This window comes from Labrus mixtus, chromosome 15 (assembly GCF_963584025.1).
Source record: "Labrus mixtus chromosome 15, fLabMix1.1, whole genome shotgun sequence".
NCBI lineage: Eukaryota > Metazoa > Chordata > Actinopteri > Labriformes > Labridae > Labrus > Labrus mixtus.
In genome coordinates, this window is record NC_083626.1 from 21409450 (window position 1) to 21433262 (window position 23813).

Genomic DNA, 23813 nt, shown 5'->3' on the forward strand with positions numbered 1-23813 from the left:
CCAAACTGACATTGGATATTTAACAGTACCCAATTTTTTTTTTCTGTCTTGTTCTTGTGAAGCCAAAGACAATTTTCCACTTTGTGGACAAATAAAGTCCTATTCTATTCTATTACACAGGACAAGTTGCTAATGCTTCACATGACTGACTATAACACCTGCAGAGGCAGGAGGAGGATCCAGAACCTTGGTGTGAGATGATGGTGTTAACCACTGTCCCACAGCGCTGCTTTGAAACTAAACTAATCTGCCCTGCAGGCTACTGACAGTGATATTAAGCACGTCTGGCATGATAATTCTTATTCATGGTCCACACACACACACACACACACACACACACACACACCTACACACACACGCACACACACACACAGATCTAGCTTTTGTGTAAAAGTTGAGCCCTGAAATTCTATACTATATAAAGTGAAACAACAGTAAAATAATGAACTTCTCCTTTTTCTAGTTGCGTCAGTATAAATGCGCTGATTGGAAAAACCTCCCTGTACATTTTAAACAAAGGTGAACTCTGTACCTGAGTGCTCTGGGGATCACACAGAAAACAGTTGGGTGGGCCTCAACTGATGTAACCAAAATAAAGAGCAAATATTTGCAATACTGAAGTGTAATATAGCTGTACCTGAAGTATCACATGAAGGTCAATTACATGACAGAATCACTCCAGTATTGCTCCACCCAGCCTCCACCTAGATATTGGCATTACCTCCAGAACACATTACGACATGTCCCAGTATGAAAAGCACCAGTGTGAATTATCCAATGAATGACGGCTGAATTTCCTTTAGCTCCCTTCCTTGGTTTCAGGATCCTTGTTCTGTCCGTGCATGTTAGCCAGTTGAACAGATGAGATCATTGTTAATGTTGTCAGTAAAACCTGTGCTGTCCTGACAAAAGTCCAAATGTCTGCGATGACAAAGATGATGTTCATGTTCTACACTGATGTTGTGACGTGAAGCCAAAAGACACAGTGAAATAACCATTAAAACAACAATAATAACGGTACGTATTTGAGAAGGTATGTGTATTCTTTATTTCAGTGTCAGTCCACTAGATATAATGTCAAATATTTTTTTTCTATTTGGTGTATTACATCCAAGCATCACTTCACTCCAAACATTTTGGCTTTGCCTGAAATCACTGTCTATACAGTGTGACTATATATTCCACTATATAAGGAATATCTCTGTTATAATCTCTGAATGTTTACTGAACATCTAAATATATATATATAGTTAACCCAAATATCCCACAATGCATAGTTAAAAGTAGTATACAGCCACTAACACAGCACTTTATACTTTAAACAGCACAGAAAATTTTTGTCAATGAGAGATCACTTCAGAGTCCTGTACATACAGTTTAACTCTGTAGTAGAGATATAGGGAGTAGTAAATGATTTCAGACACAACCAAGTATTCAAATAGATATTGCTTCATGATGCATTTCATTTCTTCACTCTGTGTGGAAAAGAGAGAGGGGAATGGTTTAATCAACTCTGTTCCTTTAAAGCAAAGTGAATGCTCTGATTTCAATTGCGGGTGTGTTCCTCCCTCACCTCTGACGCTGAGCACGGTGGAGCATTCAGCCCGTCCGAGGGCGTTCTCTGCACTGATGGTGTACTCGCCCATGTCTTTGGGGCCTACGCGGAGAATCAGCATGGAGCAGACTCCGCAGGTGTCAGAGATGTAATAGTTGGTGTTTGTGTTCAGGCTGATGTAATTCCGATACCACGTGATGCGAGGTTTGGGATCTCCCTTCACTGCGCAGCTCATGTAGCACTCGTAGCCTTTTGGTGCAGTGTGAAGCTTCAGAGGCACAAGGAAGGTCGGAGCGCAACGCAAATCACGGTCCTCTCTGGTCGGTATGTTCACCACAAACTTTTCTACAAGGAAAGGAAAAAACAGTAAGATTACAGTTTTCCACCTTGAGGCTTTTGAGTTTCTTGACTGTGCATGAACACACCTTTCTTCCGCTCCATCCCCCAGGTAGGAGACTCTGACGGTGCAGACACACCCATGTCGTTTTTAGCGTAGATCCGGAAATTATATTCCCTTCCAAGCATGATGTTGCAAACTGTAAACTTGTTATTAAAAAGCCTCTCTGCCACTGTGGTCCATGTGCGTTTGGTGGAGTCCAGTTTGGACACTATGTAGTGGAGGCGATCGTCGCGCTTCTCATCAGGAGAAGGCTCCCAGATCACTGTGATTGTACCTGGCACGTTTTCCTCCAGTTCCACAGTCCCAGGAGGCTTTGGATCATCTGTAACCACAATCTAATTTTATTGATGAACCTTTAACATGTCTTCTTTTTTTAAAACGATATTGCAAAAAAAAAAAAAAAAAAGGTCTATCTTGATATCTGCTTTACCTGTGACCCTGACCTCTGTACTGAATGTCTCCTGTCCTGCAAGATTTTTCACCAAAATGGAGTAGATGCCAGTATCGGAGCGCTCTGAGGAGGGGATCAGCAGCTGTGATGTGCCATCAGAGTTACTGACTGTAACTCGCTTTGTAACAGGCACATTGTCCTTCAGCCAGATTATTTTAGGCTGCGGGGAGGCCTGTAAAAGATATCTTGAGTATTATTTCATGTGTAACACACAGCGCCTAGTAGAGTATATACTTGGGTTTCCATGTTGTTTCATTTTGTAAAGCCATTGTTTGCACAGCACCAGTCTCCGAAGTTGAAATCTTACCTCAAAGTTGACTGTGATCCTGACTGAGTTTCCTGCCCTCACCACTATGAAACTCTTCATCTTGTGGTTTGTGAACTTTGGCCTCACTAGAATATTGAGCAAAAACAATGAAAAGTGCTTTGGACAATATTTAACTTAAGATGGTTTTTTACGTAAGGCACATTTGTCAAACATGCACAGCTGTGATTCCTATAGCATTCTTCCCCAGAGTTATACATTTTCTTCATTATACAGTTATGATGAAGTAGCAGATCAGTGGTTCAGTACCCTGAGATACAGATCATATAGAGAAGCATAGAGCTCTTACCGCGCAAGAAGAAAGAGAAGACATTTTGGAAGCTTTACCTCATAAATTACATTCAGGAATTGTTTTACACAAACTGCATTTTTAAATTTCAATTACTTTTTTCAATCTACTAAATCATTCATCATATTGGATGGGATTGATTGTTTTTTTTTTACATTCCTGTATTTAATCTTACATTAAATTTCCTTTATTCATCTATGCAACTATTTCTCTTTTTCAGAAAATGTAGTTACATTAGATTGTCACATTAAGCGTTTTGTGTTCTCTACTTCTTACATCTTTTTGTTGTTTTTCTTTCATTGGTTTTTGTTAGTGTCACAGCAACATAGTATGTCAAAGTAAGTGCTTCTTATTGATCTCTAGACTATAAATGAATATTGACTGATTGCTCATTGTATGCATAGGTGCAACTAAACAGCAACATCTTCCGTTTTAAATTTCAAACAAGACTACATACCGGGCGAGGGCATAGCAAGGACATATTTGGCCAGCTCGGCAGGAGTGCTATCTCCACCATCATTAGTCGCAATCACTCTCAGCCAATACATGCCCATGGATTTCAGGCCTTTCACACTGTAGGAAGTCGTGATGAGGATGGTGGTATTACAGCGGGACCATTCAATGTCTTCAGCAGGACGGATCTCAACAAAATACCCCTTTGCTTCGTCCTGTATTTCTGGTTTATCCTCAGGTTTGGTCCAAGTCAGAGCGATGTGTGAGTAAGAAGTTTCTGTCACCTTCAGGTTTAAAACTTTTCCGGGAGGCTCTGAGGTTCACAAAATGTCAAAGTAAAAGTTTTAAAATCATAATTTAAAGATGCAAAATGTGAATTTATATTCAGCAAACTACTGGAGACTTTTGGGTGTAGCATACAAATCTGTTGCAACACTTACTCTTGGGATCTCTTGCGAAAACAAACTCAGATGGGCTGCTGTTTTCACCGGCTCCCGAGAGGTTTATGGCAGTAACCCTGAATTCATACTCCATTCCTGCCACTACATCTTTCACCGCATATTTCTTCTCTAGAAGTAATTTCAGAAAGACAAAACTTCAGTGTTGTGGGCTTCAATGCCAGACTGAACTAAATGGGAATAAAAATGCAGACCTTTTATTAGTTCATCCAAGGCATTAACAACAGTCCACAGATTACTCCCCTTCTTCCGTTTCTCCAAAATATAGCCAAGGATTCGTGAACCTCCTTTATTACTTGGGGAATCCCAGGAAATGTTGATGCAGTCATCATAAGCGCTGATCACTTTTGGAGGCGAAGGAGGGCCGGGAAAAGCTGAAGAAATGCAGAAAAGCACATGGTAGGTAATGTTAGAAAAGGTTGAACTCAGAGAGAGGGACTGAAATGTTCTTCTGCAGTTAAAGACAAGGCATCATAGATGAATGCTAATGTTTCATTTTATTTTCAGTAATATTGTCGTCATGTTATAAATGAAGCCAACCGCTTTGTAAACAGATCTATGCTGTGTGTTTAGACCTATGGTTTACACACACTGGGGAACAGCAGGGGGCAGTAAGGACATTGGTTTAAATGATGAAGTCAATTTAAGACCTATCTTTTGAATCTTGCTTTTAATTAGGAGTAACTTTACAACCATGTGCAAGAAATGTTATCATTGTTTTATCTCTGTTTTTTGAAACGATGTTTATCAACGTTTTTACCATCTTTAAAAATGTGTGTTGATTGCTGTTTTTTTCACTGTATTTTTATGTTTATCTTTTTAAATTATTGTATTACCTTCCTTTTTAATCTCTTCATAATCTTGCTTATTGCAATGAAACATTGCTTTCACTTTCATGTTGTGTCTGTTCCTTTGTGAAGGATGCAAGTTTTTTTTATATGTATGAAATGTGCTTTTTAAACAAAACTGAGTTGAGTGGAGATGATCAAAAGGTTATGTTAATTTAAACCTAAGTATATTTTCATGTCATAATAAAGAAAACAAATTAATGCTGGCTGAACTTACAATCCTGGTGACTTATTGTCCCACTGTCATGGTTACTATTATAGAATTGCAACATCTTTAATGTTATAAGTAACACCTGTATTTTTTTAATATGACAAATATCTGCAGTAAAAAAAAAGGCCAATTAAGTGGAAATAGAAATAAGTCTTATTGGCTTACCTGGCCTGTAAATGTGAATTTTATTAAGAAGCTTTTACAGTTTTAACATTTTAGAATCACAACTTAACCAAATTGGTATCAGACCAATGTGAAAGCATTTTTTTTTCTGTAGTTATTGCTGAACACGCCCTGAGTTAATTGGCCTACGTCACACTTGTTTATTTCTTCTTTTAGGTACTGATAAGCTCCGCCCACCCAATACTGAAGTTGTGTAGTCGTGTTTTGGAGTTTTGAAGAAAAAAACCCGTCTTTACTGAAAACAAAAGTGTCATTTTCGATGAAAGTGGGCATACAGTCTCTGAGGAATCGAAAATGTGTTGAAACAAGAATGGTAAGTGACAAGACAGGAATAGGATAGAAAAATATAAACCATATTCATTGTGTTACGTTCGCCAGCTTTAAATGTCGGTAAAAACATGTCGACGCTTGGTTACTCAAGCACGCTACAATATTATCAGTCCAAAAATACCCCTAATATATAATTTTACTACCGTGTAGAAATATGCCATGAGATATATCGGGTTAATGGTGGCAGAATAGAAAACCAGAAGTACCGTATTTACTGTATGAAGTATATGTGTGAATTTCTTGCAGTGTTAAGTAAAGTCTTAAAATAGTTTTACTAAAGTTAGTCTCCCACATGTTTGATTGTAAAATGCATTAATTACTAATTAACTTACACACCTACACTTTTTTTTGTTTATCTTTAGACACATGTGGTTAAGTAGGTAGTTGGGTTGGGTGGTTAAATATAGCAGCCGTAAATAGAGGTTAACTCCATCCAAACATAAATCGACTGTTTTTCATCAGCTCTGGAAATGAACTACATCTTTCATGGATTGGACTTTTTCCAGACTTCACCTCAAGTCACTATTTACGTGGAGCCTTACAGACCAGTAGGATGAAAACCTTGTTCCACACGCAGACTTCATAAAGAAAGACCAGGGGGTGGTGTTTTTTCAAGAAGACCTCAAAAAGTAAGTGCAAAACTTTTTTTTTTTTTTTTAACATTGTGCTTGTGTTATACTTGATGGTTTCCTCATTGTGTGTTGTGGGCTACTGCTGTTGTGTTGTGATGCTTGATATAACTCTGTGCCTTTTCTGGTTGCTTTGATGAATTACCTGGTTTGCAGCCGAGTCCCAAATAGTTGGGATGCTTGGCCGATTAATTTTTTCATCTACCTTGCCTGGTGAGTCAAAAAGTTGTTTTAGGACTGTGAGTTCAAGTGTCTCAGTATCTCGTGTACAAGTACATGTAAAATGGATCATGAGATTGACAGGCAACTTGGTGCGTTATCCAAAATAACGCAAGCGTTGTTCCGGTCCATCACGACAAAGAGGGAGCTGACCTTCACCCGTTTTACCCATGACCGAAAGAACAAGATTGCTGGTAAGCGGCCGAAATGACGTTGCTCTGAAGGATAGCTGGTCTCAGCCTTGGAGCTCAGACATCTGGATAGAGAACAGAGTAGAGCTCCTACTCCTTTGCAATGAAAGGAGCCAGTTGAGCTGGAATACAGTACCCTGGAGAGGTATAACTGGGTCAGCTTATTTAGAGTTCTTAGCCTGCTGTCACTGCAACCCTATCCTAGATAGCAGAATGAAATGGACAAATGGATGTTTGGCCGTTTGAACTGGAATAGTAAGGTTCAGTCACTGTAATCATTTTGGTATTATTGGTGGGTTAAAGATTAATTGGCAGTTAAAAATTGAAAAGTAGCTGCAGTGTATCTCTTGTTTAGTTCTTGAGTTGAATTAGTTGGAAAAACTGATCTGAAAGATAAAAAACAAATATCATATTGGCTCACCTAGAGTCCCGGCTTGCATGTCATCAGTCTCCATAATGTCACTTAAACCCTCAGCAGTTACTGCTCGGATGTGGTAACAGTATTTCCGGCCATGGTCCACGTCATTGTCCCGATAGCTTGGCACACCTGGGATTTCCCCTAACTTCTTCCAGGTGTTTCGTCCCACTTGCTGTCGTTCCAGTACGTAGTTTATCACTGGTGAGCCACCATCATCCTTAGGAGGTCTCCATCGAAATTCAATACACATAGCTGAACTTTCTGTGACCTCCGCAGGACCCTGAGGTGGAGTGGGTTTGTCTGAAAGATTAAAAAGTAAAATTTCCCGTTTGAAATCCCTTTCCTGAAAAGTCTGTGATTGAGAAATAGTCACAAAACATTTTAAAGTTTTAATTCGTGCAGTAGTTTAAGATAAAGCAGTGGTTTAAAAAAAAAAAACTCCTGTCTGAAATGTATGCAAAACACATCGTATAACCCCTAATGTTAGCTGAAACTGGCATTCTCTTCTAGAGGGAACAAAATACAATATTTTCAATACAGAGCAAAAAAAAATAAAAACATCTAAATCTGTCCTGTCACAAATAGGCTCAGTGAAAGTTGAGCCCTTCTTCTCACAGAGAAAACACTGGCCTGGAATTAAAGATAATGTGGATGTAGTTTTGATTCATTTAAGGACACTTCTACTTTCTGTTTGTAAGATCTTTGGAAGAGAAAACATCTTGAAAGCACAGCTTGCCTCCCAAATTACTTCTTTTGGCATCCATAAAGATAAGAATTATCTTGAAGACTTTGAATATCAAAGATGTCTCTTTAATTCATCTGCCATTTTTTATCGTGTTACATGAAGAGCTAAGAAAAAAACAGAGCGATGAGAGATTTCCTGTTTTTCTGCATTGTCCTTCATTCACTCACCAAGCACAGTTAGCTGTGAAATTGCCTCGATGAAGCCGTGTTCGTTCTTCAGCTTGATCTTGATCTCTCCTGTGTCTTTCCTTTGGCACCTGCTCAGCAGCAAGCGGCTGTGACTTGCAGATTTCTCTATCCTTGTATTGTTGTCACCTTGGAGCTCGTCTCCCTCTTTGTACCACTGAATTTTTATGGGTTCGTGGCCAACGAAATGCAGCTTGAAGATGGCGTTGTGCCCTGTTTTAACTGTCAATGGCTCAATGAATGCTCTGAGGTCTTCAGGGTCAAACCTTGGGGGATCTTAAACAAAACACATCTGGGTCATTTCAGCACTCATATTGTATTTGACTATGATCAGTCTCTAAGATGTGTTTATAGAAACATTTGTAATCTTTTTCACTTCAGCTTTATCATCAAAATAACAATCATTGACGTCATTAGAATCCTTAAACCTTTGACGTTGATCATCGCCTCTGTTTTGCGACCGTCTGCCTCAAAACGATATTTCCCAGAGTGCTCTTCCGTGCAGCTGATAATGACTAATTTATGGATTGCACCATCCTTACTGATAGTGAAATTGTCATCTGGGGAAATCTGTTGGGAGAAGAGACAGAAAATAAACAGAGCTATGACAAAACATACGTTTATCAAAAAAGGCTCTTTGACTATCAACTAGGGAGATTGCTGTTCAAACACAGGTGTATCATGGTACTTATACTAATCATGATGTTTTTTTGTCTTGGTTGGTCCTTATGACACCGGAAAAGATGCATAATCTCATTAAGCTATATGGAACTGCAGTTCTTTCTCTCAGCCACCAGAATTTGATTTTATGGGTTCATGACGGTCATAATGCCAAGAAACCAAAACTGCCAAGTAATATGAAATGTGTCTGTTTGAGGAATGCAGTCTCCAAAGTTAAACAGTATCAAGTAGTGTTATAAATAACATAATGTTATACATTTTGTAACTTGATCACATGATGGATATTGAATTAAGTATAAAAAAAAAACACATTGGTTAAATAAATTAAAAAGAACATAATCAGCTCCAATACTTCCAATTCAATGCTGGTATGGCCTTGTCTCATTAAAAGTCAGTGTAAGCATGAAACGCATTCTGACTGCAAGACAAAAAGGTGTCTGCTGCTGGGAAAGCAACTTTGGATCACCAGGCCACTGTAACACACTCTCTTGACTCTCTTGACTGACATGACCAGAGTTCCCCAGGAAATGATGAGTTTGACCTTCATGACTAACCTTCTTGCCGTCTCTGTACCAGACTCCATCACAGTCTTCACTGCTGAGCCTACATGTTAACTCAGCAGTTTCATGGATGATAGCGCTGACATCAGACAGACCACAGACGAAATGAACCCCTGGATCTAGCATGCAAACAGGGAAACTGTTAGATACCACGATTATTGTAATATGCATTCAAAAGCAAACCTGATGTTTTTAATCTTTTTACATACGGTGCATTGAATATATTAATAGTACACAATTTTAGTTACTTTTAAATCAGGTTCAACATCTCTTAAAATATATATTTTTTTTAAACGAATCTTATTCAAGACATATTATTCAGTTTGAAATAGTTTGTTAAAAGGGGGGAATGCAGATCTGTCAGTAAAACTCCTTAAATTAAGCAAATGAAAACCAAACAATTTTCTGTGCAGCTTAGTTATGCAAATGGTGAGTGTCCCTTATCTGTCAATATTACAAACATGTAGAGTAACATGTGGAGCCTCTTAATATGACAAAGACGGATAAAGGTACCAAAGTATACCATTATCATTTTCAGAGGAACTTATTTTAATGTAGGTGATAATCCACTTGACTCCTTCCTAAAAGGAACGTGGTCTTTTGTTGTGTATTACATTAATGATTATTGAATGAACTAATTATTTGATTGCTGGACAAACACGATCCCTTTAAGGTTACTTACCAATTACTGTGTCTTCTATCAGTGGGCCCTGTCTTTTTTTACGCCTTGATTTTGTAACAGAGCCAGTTGCATCTTCTGTATCTTCACACTCTGTGTCTTCAGGACCTACACTTTCACCTTCTAAAAAGCATAGTAGTTAATGGTGAACTTTTACCACAAAGGTGATGAAATTATTTTACCTTTACAAAAGTTTCCCATATTGTCTCTTACCATTCATTGCTTTCTTTGAACGTTGACGTTTCTTCGAACTGCTTGAATGCTTGACTTGGCCAGTAGAGTCCTCGCAGTCATCACTATCACTTTCTTCATTTTCACTTTCAAGTTCATTTTGATCTGGTGTAATAGTCATAGACTTAAGGTAGTACAAACTCAATGAGTTTTTTTATTTTGTCGGAACACTTTTGTTTTGTAATTTTAGAACATCTCCACCATTGGGGTGACTTATATATGAATGTGTAAAATGACATTGAAATGTAAGGATTGGTCCAGATGATCACACTGTCTTGCACACTTTCAATAATTTAAAAACTTTCAACTAAGGTATTGCATACAATACGCCAATGATGTTACATAACAGATAAAATGAATATACTGTGAATCCAAAGTGCTAACAAGAGCTTCTACCTGGTCATTTTCACGACTAACATTTCCTCTACCCATACTTTACAATACAATATATCTATGACACATCTTAAAAGATAACTTGCAGTACATTTGTTTCAGTTCAGGAGTTAGTATGTTTCTTCTTGTCTCTTACCAGATGTGCGTTGTTTCCGCTGGGCCTTCTTTTTGTGCCCTGGACGGCTTGTAGACCCAGTAGAGTCTTTATTTACTTCTGAATCAGCATCTTCATTTTCACCTTAGGAAAATAATTGAACCCAATTAAACTCTACTTCAACATTTTTGCACATGGACTCGAAATAAATAAAGACTTCAACTGAAAAGAATCAAGTGTGGAAAATAGTTTTAAAGCACAAAAAAAATGATTTACAAAAAGATGGAAGTCCATAAGAGTAGCACAACAACATTGTATTGAAATTGTCCACTGTCATTGTTATATCAGTTTTTTATTGTTGTTATAGTTATGCTGAATTATTCAGACTTTTTTTGACCAGATACCTGGTGGGGTCGGTTATCATATTTTTAGGTGAACCATTTTTTTTTGTACTTGGTGTGCTAAAAAGTAAGCGTATAATAGATGCGAAATTGTGGTTGTCCCGCAATAACTTATTTGATGCACCATAGTAAATTTAGGGCTTAAAAAAGCCCGGTAATCATTTTGTTAGAAGTACAGTAAGGCGACTTTTCAGTATGTTACATTTAACCTAAGCATTACATGTCAATGCCCATTTTTTCCGCCAATGTCATATTTACTATGTAGAAGCATGTTTTCATCATAAACTTAACAGTTGTGGTAGTGAAAATGAATTGTCAGGCATCGATCGACTTTACCTGTTACCTTGTCAAAATCCATTTGACCAGATCGGGTGCATTTTTGGTGCCTTGGGTCATCTCCTGTTAGTTGCCCGTCTGAATCATCTAATTCTGTTTCTGTGCCATTTTCTCCTGAGATTTTGAACTTTACTTTTCCTTTCTTCCCTTTTGACTTAGACTTTATCTCTTCGCTGTTTTTGCCCGGTCCAGTGTCCTCACTTATTTCACCGTCACTCCCAGCGGCTAATATCTTCTCATCTTTCAGTAGTTCTTCCTTGTACTTTTCTTTTACAGCCGCTAAAATCTTCTCCATCTCTTCTTGGTTTTTTAATTGCTGCTCTTTTGCCAGCTTTTCAAGGTCGATCCGTCCTCCACCATTCAAGGTACCTGAACGGACTGTCTTCTTCCCAGTAGATGCAGGGTCCCTCTCTGTTTAAAAGATGCAAAATACATCGTACATAACACATGAGCCATTTATTTGTGATTGTCATCACAAATAATTTCCATTAGCAGCAATGAGGATCACTTCAGCATACATTCAACATTTGAATTCAAGTACAATATACATTAAGGCTACCTTCTACAACCAGCCAGGCACTGCAGGACGCATTGCCAGCCACAACTGAATAGATGCCTTTGTCCAACAGAGTGCAGTCCTTGATCAGCAAGCTGTGGATCAGTTGGTGGTCTGACACGGTTATGCTGTATTTTTCCCCATCCTCCAGCTCGCTGCCCTTGCCCATCCATGATATCTTGGGTAATGGGTGTGTCAGGACACACTCAAAGAGGGCATCATCGTTTTCTTCAGCTTTAATCTCCTGAATTTTGATCACAAAGTCCAATTTGGCGACTGTAAAAGAAACACAATGAAGTCAGTGAACCAGACGTCAGTTTGTTACACAAATGGACTCCAGTTAAGTTTGTGTCTTTGTATGTGAAGTGTGTCACCTTTGAACCAGTTATATCTATATGTATTCATATAATCTCAAACCCAATATGGTCATCTTTAACATGATTTAAATATACCTACATTTTAACTCTGAAAACAGGCGGTTGACCTCTTCATCCACTTTATTCTGCCATGCATCTTTTTGCATTGGGCCATTGATACCATAATCCTTTGTCCTCCTACGACTCTTAATGCCATTTTTCTCTGATAAATCTTCATCGTATGGTATCTCACCATCCTAACAAAGACAAAGGGATTGAAAACAAGACAGAAAAGTCATATTCTGACTGGGGAAAGATAACATCACTGATGTAAATTGTGCATATTTAAATGTCAATGGATAGCTCTGATGGCATCAGATATAACACTTTCTGCAAAATCTGCACTTTCAATCTGTTAACAGATCAAGTCCATTGATACACTTGTGTTTAAGCATTCAGCTATGTATAACTTAAACTGTTTGCATTATTTGAGGGAACTATACTGTATTTAAATCCACATCTAGTGTCCGGATGAGCAAATAAAAAGGCAGGGTAAAAATATTGCATTTGGGCTCATGATGTCCAAAATAGTGGTAATATGTTGTACTATATATTGAGCCCAATATAAATACAGTCAGATGAGAATCCATCATAGTTGTTAAGAGGTATGTTAGCAAGCTGATGATATTGTTTTTACTTGACAGATTTCGTACCGTACTGTTTTTTTGCTTTCTCTCCTTCTTCTTCTCTGCCAGTTGCTTGACGATCGACTGTATGTCTGTAATGCCGAACTCAGCACAAATTCTCTCATAGTCACTCCTGTCAGCATTCAGCATTGCTTCCCAGAATTTGTCATCAGATTCCCCATTTGGTGTTTTCTTTCCTGCTTTGCTAATGGTACAAGGCAAATATTAAACACTACATATGACCAGACAAGGATCGATGATAAATCCCACCCATGTGCAGACATATCTTATTTGTAATGTTTTGTAATTTATTTCAAGGATAGCCCCTTGAGATGCATCATCTCATTTTCAAGGGGGTCCTTACAAAACATAAATTAATCATCATAATACAAAATCAAAATAAAAGGTAAATCCAAAACATAATACCAAACATTTAAACACAGAGACACCCACACCACAAACACACACACTCACATTCACTCACCCTTAATGCTCCCCCAAGCCTTATTATAATTTAAAGATTTTGATACCATAGTATTTTAATTCTTACCTTCTCCTCAACAATTTTCTGAAATCTGCTGGATTTTTCAAATCTGAAAGCAGCAAATGCAGATCACAGTGAGTTGTTATGAAAACTATAAACTACTATGAGAACAAAATTATTATTATTTTTTAAATTAAAAGCAAGAAGAACCAGCAATTGATGAGACGTCAAATAATGGAAATGATAATACCAGCCAGATTGATCAACTCTGTAACTTGCACAATCACAACAGAAAATGACCAATCACATCTGGGACTGCGTTATTGGAACAACTCTTACCTTCAGTCAGGTTGAGCGTTGTCGTGCAGACAGCTTTGCCAAATTCATTCACAGCCAAGCACTTGTATGTATCTGCTTCCTCGGTAGTTACTTTGCGAATCTCGAAATATAAATAACATTCTGCACTTTCAGTTATTAGATGACAAGATTGAGTTTATCTAATATATTGTAATTATGCCAAGATAGTAATGTGCTTTACTTGACTAATAAAAACACAGCCTGATCGGTAAATAGTCAAAGGTTTGTTTTCTGCTATGTTTTTTTAATCATTTAGTAACTTACCTCCAATATGTGCTCTCCAGTTGATTCATCATATTTACTCAGAAATTTGTTCTTGTCTAAAATATTCCCTTTAGTTCTTCTCCATGAAACCTCTGGTTTTGGATCCCCCGTCACTATGGCCTTGAAAACAGCTAGTTGTCCTAAATGATGAATAGAATAGATGTTGAGTGCTTTAAAATGTAAGCGTTCTAGTTTCCTGTAGTCTCCATTGACCAGTGCATTGGTGCATCTAATTAATTTGACTTGACTGAATTGCAGAAGTATATTTTAGGGCTTTGTTAAAATGTAACCCACCTTCTTTAACTTCTACTGGCATAGGTTTAGACTGGAAATCTGGGGTGGTTTTCCCTTCTGGCAGGTTCACTATATACTGAGTGATCATCACTCCAGGAGTCTTGGATCTTCTCCTGATGGCAGCTAAACAAAGTAAGCAAAAACATTATTTAAAATAAATGAAAAATAAATTAACTATGATGGTTAAAATTAAAAACAAACCAAAAATCACTTCAGCATAGTAAGTAAACACAGTAACTTAAAATAAATCGTCAGACCAAATGGAAAGTGTTGCATTTGGTAGAACTGAACCGATTTCCTTTCCACCAGCAGATGTCAGGAATGTCAAAAGTTTTCACAGTGATGACTTGTGTGGATGTGTGTGTTTTTACGGAGACAGCTTGCTCATGTTTGTATTTTTACTGACATAATAGCTTGATGATGGTTAAACAAACATGAAGTGCTCCACACATTTGTTAAATGTATAGTAGATCCGTAGAGCAGAAGGTACAACTGAAACATGAAAGATGATCTGCTGATGATCCTGTATCTATTTTGTAAATTTTTAAACACTCAGTTTATTATTATGCAACCTTCTGTTGCTCATAAACGCTCTGTTTGAGAGTGTACTTTCAACATCTTCTCAAAGACCAGTAAAAGCTCATCATCATGTACACTGTAATACTACACAGTAGAGAATGTACAGTTACACATAAGGGCTACGATCAACAAATGCTTATATTGAATAGTCAATTGTCTGGATAGTTTGCTCTGAAATGCAACAAATTGGTATGAAATTGATTATCAAAACATTTTCAGATTGATTTTCAGTAGATGAACTATTGGAAGAATTGACTAGTCATTTCAGTTGTACTTTAGTTGTTCCGGTAAGATTAATGAAAAGTCTATAGTCAAAATAACTCAGTCTTCAAACAGCAGTGCACAAGATTCACACCATGATCTTCTTTTTTTTGCTGTTTTGTGGAGTATTTCTTATCAGGCTTTTGAAATGCCAAGATAGAGGATAAAACAAAAGTCAATGAGGAACAAAATTGATTCAGGGATTAATGATCATTAAGTCAAGGGCTGAATTTGGAGAGCTGTCCCCCAGTCAAACGTGTCAAAGAGGGCGCCTGACTTGATAAGATAGTAAATAGATATTTAAGTTAAGGTTAACACCACAATGACAGGCAGATCAGGTAGACACACTCTTCAATAATACCTAATGTATTATTCAATAATCTTCTGTTATTTATAAGAAAGGATGTAGATCAACATTGTACTCAAACTCTACATCAACCATTCTTTGATTTCACCTGACTTGTTGCCAGACACCTCATTAAAATGTTGAATGTATTGATGAACGATGGAGAAACCTGGGTGGAAGAAACAACATCACATCAGTTACAAGCACATGAGTAAATGCTAAGCCTTTGCTGTAAGATATTAAACATTATATATTTGATTGTGTATATAGAATATATATATTATACATTTTTGTTGTTGTTGCAGGAATTGTCTTGTATTTGTGGAAATGTTTATCTAAACCAGGTGAAGCATTTATTTGTCTATGCTTCTAGGTATAAGTGATGGATGGACTCATGGGTGGATAGATGATGTATGGAAGCGTTGATAAAACATAGGGAAGTATGGCGGGTAAGAGGTTCAAAGACCAAAGTAAACAGTGGGCGGAGAAGTGAAGAGTCAGTCAGGCATAATGTGGAAAAGGAAAGCTTACACAGGCCTGAATAAACTAAAGCCCTGAGAGGGTCACCATGAAGGGCAGGAGGCAGGCAACCTTAATCCAGGGATGTTTTCTTCTCATCCTCACTTTAACACTGAAGCCTGAGAGAAAAGACCTTTAATCAACTGGATGTTAAAGGGCCTGCCAGTTTGGCAAAACTCCAACTTGCACACTTAACATACAGTAGAGATCGCATACCCTCTTGTGGGAGTGAATGTTTTCTCATTTTATTGTCTCGGAAGGACCCGATGTGAACTCATTTGTTGGAGAAAATCAAAGTAGTATCTTTAAGTCTGCAATAACTGATTGTTGGCCACGTGAGGGCAGCATAATTCAGTTTTTAAAACAACATTGATATGTTGTCACCTTTAAGTTGATGAAGCTTCGCTCTGTGTTTAGACTCCACTGCTGCCTGAGAGAAATAGCTAGCTCTTTATCAGCTAAATATTCACCAGATAGTAGCCAAGAGAGTCTGTCTCAGGTTGTACATGACTATGAGAGCTTTAGTGTACATTAATGTTGCACCTGGCAGCAAAACAACAAGCTGAACTCTTCGTAAAGCTCAGTGAAATTGTTCAAATGTACATAGGATAGTAACTAAAAAAAGAATTTCTGTACGAAAGAAAAATGCAGTCTAACATTACACTTAATCAGAACCAAAATGACAGTGAGACCACATAAATTATAATAATAGAAATCTTTAACATAAATGAAAATAAAAGGATTGCTTATTCAAATGATAAATATCAGAAACTTGACTGAATCTTGTCAAATAAAAAAAGTAATTTAAAAATAAAAAAAGAACATTATAAACTGTCTAATCTCTGGAAACATGTAACATTTTCAATACCATCTCTTAGTCTTTTTGATTCTGTCTGTTTGTCTCTAATTATTTTTTGCAATAGATTGAAACCAACACATCATTTGACCATAATTTAGTGAAATAAGGGAATTTTTGAATTGTACTTTACATTGTCTCCTAGAACCCGGGCTTTTTCCACTTTTCCACATTTTGGCGAGGGATGACTGTCAAAAGAGAGACCTGTAAACAGAATGCAACAATAACTATTAGTACCAATGGTAAGACCCAACATAAGTGTGTCTTTTCAATGTAAAGTATTTGCTTAATAGGTTTGGTTTTCTTGCTGTGCAGTACGTATACTTACTTCTAACTTTTTTCACATCATAAAAGGAGGCGACACTGAGAAGCCACTTATCCAGATATACCCACTTTCATCCACAACACCTTCATGCTGCTTAAATTTGACTCTGTAGTCTGATCTTTGTATGTTGCCTTCAGTTGTTTTGATATATAACTTCAAAAAACATCTGTACAAAACTTGACCTACCCGTGTCTACCTGCATTCTTTGTACAGCAGAGTCAGAATGTCAACCTGTTGTGTTCATTGTGACTTTATGCTTATTAGTTCTTTTGGGCATAACACACAGTAAGAAATACACAGACCCTATCTATGCATAGGGGTCCAATTTTTGGGGAGATTCAACCAGTTTCTGCAATTCGCCCTTTACTGGAAAGCTGTGTATGCCAATACACTCTTTTCAAAGTAGGGGAAATATTTATTTAACAAGAAAGATGATTCATTTTATTTATATTCAGGACTGCTTAGAAGGCTTAGAACTTTAAAGACAGTGGTCAGTGAGAGGTCAATATCACGTGGAGGACAAACACTGATGGTGCACAGCTCCAAAGCTCCTAAGCTATAGTTAGCTGTGACCCTGTATTACTTCATATAGTTTGATGAAGCTGGACTGTTTGCTACTGCTGCTATGAAATGTCATTTTTAAATAGTAAAATGCCTTGAATAAGATTCCCCTTATACAGTACATCAATGTACTAAATGTTTTTGACTCTATGTTTGACTTCTAAACTTGAGTTTAAGTATAACAATGAAAAATATATCTTTATAGGGGCAATTTAATGCTATAACAGAACATTTAATTGATCCCTTTTTATTAAAGTGACGACTATAATTGTCAACCAGTTTAGACTGATATTCTAGGTAATTAAAAGAAGCAATCCACTAGACCATCTATGATTTAAAAAACACTGTTGGCTAACTCTTCCTTTAAGGACAAACTTCACATTCCTTTCATCCTGTAGACCCCTACTTGGATATAACAAAATAGGGGCTGACCTTTGGTAAGGATATAGACTTGGTCACTACACAGTCACAAACAAACAGAGGGTAAGAGTTGTTTACCTGTCTACAGCTCCGTCCTTACTCCCACAGAGACTCGGAGAATGGTTTATGGAGGTGGTATGGACTTGCACCCTCCTGGATTTTACTGGATATTAAATCCTTTGGGGAAACATGTCTGATTTTTCTGCCTGGAAGCTTGTGCCTGGACTGAGACTGTCAAGGAGAGGGTTCCCCTGTTAAAGCAGATGGAGCAGATGGATGCTCAAAGTGTGTGGGGTATTATTGGGAGGGGGAGGGGGGAGGGCACAGTGGGTGGGGTGGTGGGGTTCTGGATGAGGTAAAGAGAGGTAAATAGAAGGAGAGGGAAGGGCTACCAATGACAAGTTAGTGGTGAAGTTATCTCCTGGTGTAGTAATTACTGATGACAGCATGCTCATCTTTCACAGACAGTTGCTGACAAGAAAGTGACTGCTGTGTTTATTTTGTTTGTGTGGTATCTCATTTTGTCATACTGATACCACATTACAGATAGCATGCATATTTTAATATCATAGGGAAAAGATAGAGGCCACAGTTTGTTCCTTAGGGCATTCAGTTTTTGTTAATTGCTATAATAATAGGCCAGTGGCTTAGTTTTTTACAAGATTAAGATGAGACTTTTAGCTGTCACGCTGGGTTGTTTTTTAAGTATGCACATTTAAATGTTGCCTAAACTATGTTAATTTAACGGTGACCTTGGTGGTGTGCAGCAGGAAACTTGACACAGACAGGCATTGCATTTAATTTGGACTGTTAAGCTCATCAACAGTCCCACATTGTAAAGAGGGTACTCATTTCCCTTGTCTGCTGTGTTCTTCTTGTATTACAATACTTTACATAATCAAGGTTATGGCATTAATGAGGTATAATCTCATCTTGTCGTGGCTTTGAGGCAGTTGTGCCTTTTGGAAAAGGAGGATCAAATTAAGAACAAGGCATTAATTGTCTGAAGGTCAAATCCTAGAATCTCCATCACAGTCTGTCCATAACAGATGATTGAACTGTATGTACTGGATGTTCTGCCTTTAGAAGAAAATATTGACAAAACAGATGTCTCTACAGCAGGTGATAAACATCAACGGCTGACTTTAACACACTTTGTTTTTGTTGCTGATCTAATTTCCTTCCATACTTAATTCCTGTTATGTTCTCTCCATGGAAACCAATTTGTTTTTTTTTGCCACATTAGCAGCGTGGCTCTAGAAATGGGAATGCTGTTGAGTCTGTCCCTCTGTCAGTCCACCCCTTTTCTTCTAGATAGACAACTTACAAAATGTATGTAATTGCCAAGTGTGAAACAGACATCCATGGGACTCTTAAAACATGTCACCATGGTACCATAACACTCAACATAAACCAGCTAGCATGCTGATTTACATTTAAACTAAAGTGCAGCAGAAACTAATAGTACCAGAATTCAAATGCTGGAGAACTTTGTCCATGGTTGTGTGCACTTCTAGTCTGGTGTCATTTGATAAACCCCAATTTAAAAGTACATCACTGTACTCTATCCTGATTTTTAAGTAAACATACATGACAGTTCCTCCAATTTTTCTTCAGTGCAATTGCACACTTTGAAAAACTGCTTGTCGAGTGAATGATGCATGGAAAAACAGACTTCTAACACCTTGGACTGGTTGGTCTCACCAGGACATTCATAGTATCCACAAGCCCAAGGTCCAAGTCATGCCAGTGTCCTATCAAGCTTGTCCTTCCATGTGCAGTACCTCTAATGCATGTGAATAGACTCTTGAGTAGGCCTGAGCCCACATAAACCTGCTGGATTAGGAATTAAACCCCCTCCGCCTACCCTGCTTATATTGATGAAATGTCATGCTGCATAGCTTTCATTCCAGTCATGAGGAACCACAGAGAGCCGCTGAGGTGCTAACTAGACAGCCTGGCCTGCCTCTCTGTAGAGTAGATTGCTCTTCTGAGGGAAACCTCAACAGTACATCAGGTGAGGCCTTGTCACTCACTCTTCAACAAGGAGTGAATATATTCTTAATTGGGCTACACTAGGTGAACTCAAGAGTAAAGCCTTGTCTACAAATGTGTCAAAATAACTTACCTCAAAAAGAATCCTGGCTTTTTTTTTTTTTTTTTTAGCACCGTGAGGATTGTGGTCATGGTTTGCAGTAAAAATAGTCAAGAAGGGTTTGTTGAAAACATTTTTACAGTTTCACACTTTTAGGAGGAAGCCTATTTTTGTTTGGGATTTGGTTTCTTTATGAATATATCAATGCAATAGTTTTCAGCGTTTTTTGTTGGCATTTAAATGCACATACACTGGATGAGTAAACAAACTAATCTTCCTAACAGAGACACAGTTGCTCTTCAAAAAAGACCACATAAGGACACATCCTTGCTACACACAGGAATATAAGTAAGGCATGCAATTCCTCCAAAAAACAGGATTAATTGTCTCTGAATAGAGGAAGGACAAAAAAAAAAAGAAATACTGCCTGTCAAAGGCTTTGTTTCAGAATCTGTTGGAGTTAAATTTATGGTCCAATGTGATATTGCCATTGAAGTGCTCCTACCTTTTTCTTTTTTTCAAGCTTTGTTCCATAGTTTCTGTGCTGGAAAATCCGTAACATCAGTGAAGTTCTAACCTACAAATCAAGCAATTCCAGCCATGCCATTAAAACAAAACGTAATTCCTAGTAGTCAAACCAAACCATGAATGCTCTGCTTTTTCCAGGGTTAATCATAAAGCCAGGAATTCAGGGATATCTGTCTTTATTAAATAAGGAACATAACGAACGAGAGAAAAGGTAATTTCAACGCCTCTTGTTTCACATCAAGAATTTGGGTCAAACAGACCCCTTTAGATCCTGAGGGAAAAATTCAGGCACCCATACAACATACTTTACTCAGATCTGTCACATCTGTCACAGTTTAAACTGTCTTCTTGCGTGACGATTTCTATAGTGATCCGTAACGTCAACAACGTGCAGTTTCTGTGCAGTTTCTGTGCAGCTGTGCCGCTCTTTTATTTTGCACTCCTACTAGCAGCAGTACGCTAGTTGAGCTGTCAGCCTGTGGGGAAAGTTGTGAAGCACAGACCCCTAGCTTGCGAGCTCTCTGCCTGACTGCGCTGGTCACTCTTTAACTTTAATATAGGACTCTTTCAATCAAAAGAGCACTCGACAAGGTTTATTTACGGAACAATATACCAGCGTGTTTTGTAAATGCATGATTATGACATCATGAGGAAGAAAAGATGTGAAAAAGTCTCCCTCCTACACTCTGATGTTAGCTTGGCCCGTTAACCTTCCCAGGGCTATCAGCTCTGTCTCGACCTCCCTTTTTGTCCCTTTGTAAATGCAGTGATAGTGGCCATGGTAACGGAAAAAGAAGCGTTTGTATTTTCGACGGTATTAAAAGTCATACCATCGGGATCGCTAAATACCGTGGTATACCTTAATACTGCCCAAGCCTACTTTGAAGGATCACTTAAAGGCAATTATTTTACTGCGCTGCTGTTCTGACTGCACATGTCTGACTGAGCTTGTGAGTTGACGTTTTGAAATTTGTTTTCAGATTGTTTATTCTAATTTCTGTGAACAGATTCATTGGGATCTGACATTTTTCCAGCTCTTAAGAAATAAATGTTTGAGATGATTTTACTGCTGTGCAGTCCAATCTACACAGTCTTGAGTCTCATTAGTGTTTCAGCACTCTGATCTTGTTGCAGCTGCCTGACACTTCATCATATATTATACTGTTATGCTGTCACTCTTTCATCATGGTAATAGAGCATGTCCACTCAAAGAGCTATGATTGCTTTCATACAGCGGATGCCTCTCAGATGGCCACGCCAATGCTGATGGACCACTGGTGCCTACAAATCACATTGAACTCATGGCAAAACACTTGCAAAAAGCGATGAAGGTGCTTTGATGTGACACTTAGACTTCTTGAGATATGAATTGCTATATGGATGGTGGATGCCATTTTTAGGTGTAAGCTTAGAAAGGCAGTGGGTGAAATATGCAGGTATTGTGGTTCCCTGAATTCTTGGCTTCAGACCAGAAAAGCCAGGCATCTGTGCTCACAGATGAAAAATCATTTTTAATGAAGTTGCTATGACCAGATGTGAGCTGGTATCTACAACTTTAAAGGCAGTACAAAGCTGCTTTGAAATGAAGGGCTCATGTAGTTGAGAATGGGTATTTGACATGCAAAGACTTGTGCATAATGTATCAGTTGTGGATTCACAAATTTGATTCTAGTTTTTAAAAATGGGGTTGGTAGTTGAAGAAGCTTGGTTCCAAATTAGAAATGATTGGAAAAAATTGTACCAGATTAAAAAAAGAGAATCTGGATATTCTGCTTTTGCCTGAATACGATAGTCCTTTATTGAAAAACAAACAAAGGTTACAGCAATGACATATTTACCTTTCAATATAACATTCAGCTAATTTTTCACATACAAGCTCATGTATGGCTAACGTCAGAACACTCTGAAGATGGTTAAAAGCACGGCTGTAATGTCAGCTAATAAGTTGATTCAGCGTTAAATCATGTAATATTTCTGTAATCTTTTTGCCTTGACTTAAAATGTTTAAATCTACATGACAGCCAGCCTTGTTTCTTTACATTTGATTCTATTAACAAGTGGTTATTGTACACAGAACATAAACATTTTTTTAAATATATTACATCAGATACAGTGTTTCATATACATACTGATAATAAACACCAAATAGTTTTTATTCCTGTCATATTCTATTTTCAACACATTTAAAGGCATTGTAAGAGAACTCATTTAACATTCAAGATCTTCTTTTTGATAAATCTGAGGGTAAAGGGATATGACTTAAAAGTCTCTGTCAACTGGCAAGAAAGCAAAGAGAAAAATTCATCTTTCTCTTTGAGATAGGGTCCTTCCCTGTTGTGAATTGCATTTTAAATCCACATCACATCCTCTTGGTGGCCCATCTCCATCCTCATTACTCACAGCTCCTAAGGCTACATGCATGATTAATTCTCCTCGCTGGCAAATAATCTGTGTGCTTTTAACACTCAGAGTCCGACCCTCTGATTGTTGCCTGAATGTTCCCTGGATACAGTTACATTTGAAAAGTGTACTCAAAAGCTGACCAATCACAACCAGCAAAACATTAAGTGAGAGCTTTTATTAGGCTAAATGGCATTTCAGTGCAATTCCCTTTTGCAAACATGTTAGCATTTTTAAGGGGCTTGTCTAAGAAGTGGCCTTGCTGTTCATCCAGCCAGGATCAACACCATGCCACAGTGATATCAAAGAGCCAGGGACTGATAACATCATGGCACAGTCTTCAACATCACATACAATTTTGATCTTGGACTCTCACAACACAATTCAGTCTGGATTTTCACAATATCTCTAGACATGCGTTTTCTTTTATAAATGTCTGCAGCTGCCTCTTCACAAATTACTTTCCTAAAGTAGAACTTGCTGTCCAATCTGTTTACCAGCCGTCATTCTAAATCTATGTTGTGAGCCCTGTAAATATTACATGACTGCAACAGAATATGCAAATTTGGTGACTAATGTGAATTTTACATGGTTCAGAAAGAGATCATTTTATGACATGCACAACGTCAAGATTTGTTGTACCTATTTAAAGATACTCTGT

The 23813-nt window shown here is 37.8% G+C and overlaps 1 protein-coding gene across 1 annotated transcript; it reads right to left on the reverse strand.

The window, feature by feature from the left end:
- Positions 1–1341: 1341 nt before the first annotated feature.
- LOC132990096 (immunoglobulin-like and fibronectin type III domain-containing protein 1) lies at positions 1342–18375 on the reverse strand. The gene is made up of 26 exons (XM_061058159.1): positions 18208–18375; positions 16957–17027; positions 15558–15617; positions 14263–14385; positions 13969–14108; positions 13687–13786; positions 13414–13456; positions 12891–13068; positions 12278–12434; positions 11825–12097; positions 11266–11676; positions 10571–10672; positions 10024–10146; positions 9814–9933; positions 9126–9250; positions 8319–8460; positions 7873–8166; positions 6964–7260; positions 4126–4305; positions 3914–4042; positions 3478–3786; positions 2714–2799; positions 2386–2578; positions 1981–2277; positions 1574–1900; positions 1342–1475 (listed from the first exon to the last, which is right to left on the reverse strand). Exons 2-26 carry the CDS (start codon positions 16994–16996, stop codon positions 1471–1473), a joined length of 4254 nt encoding a protein of 1417 aa, XP_060914142.1. The 5' UTR covers positions 16997–17027; positions 18208–18375; the 3' UTR covers positions 1342–1470.
- Between the last annotated feature and the right edge of the window lie 5438 nt (positions 18376–23813).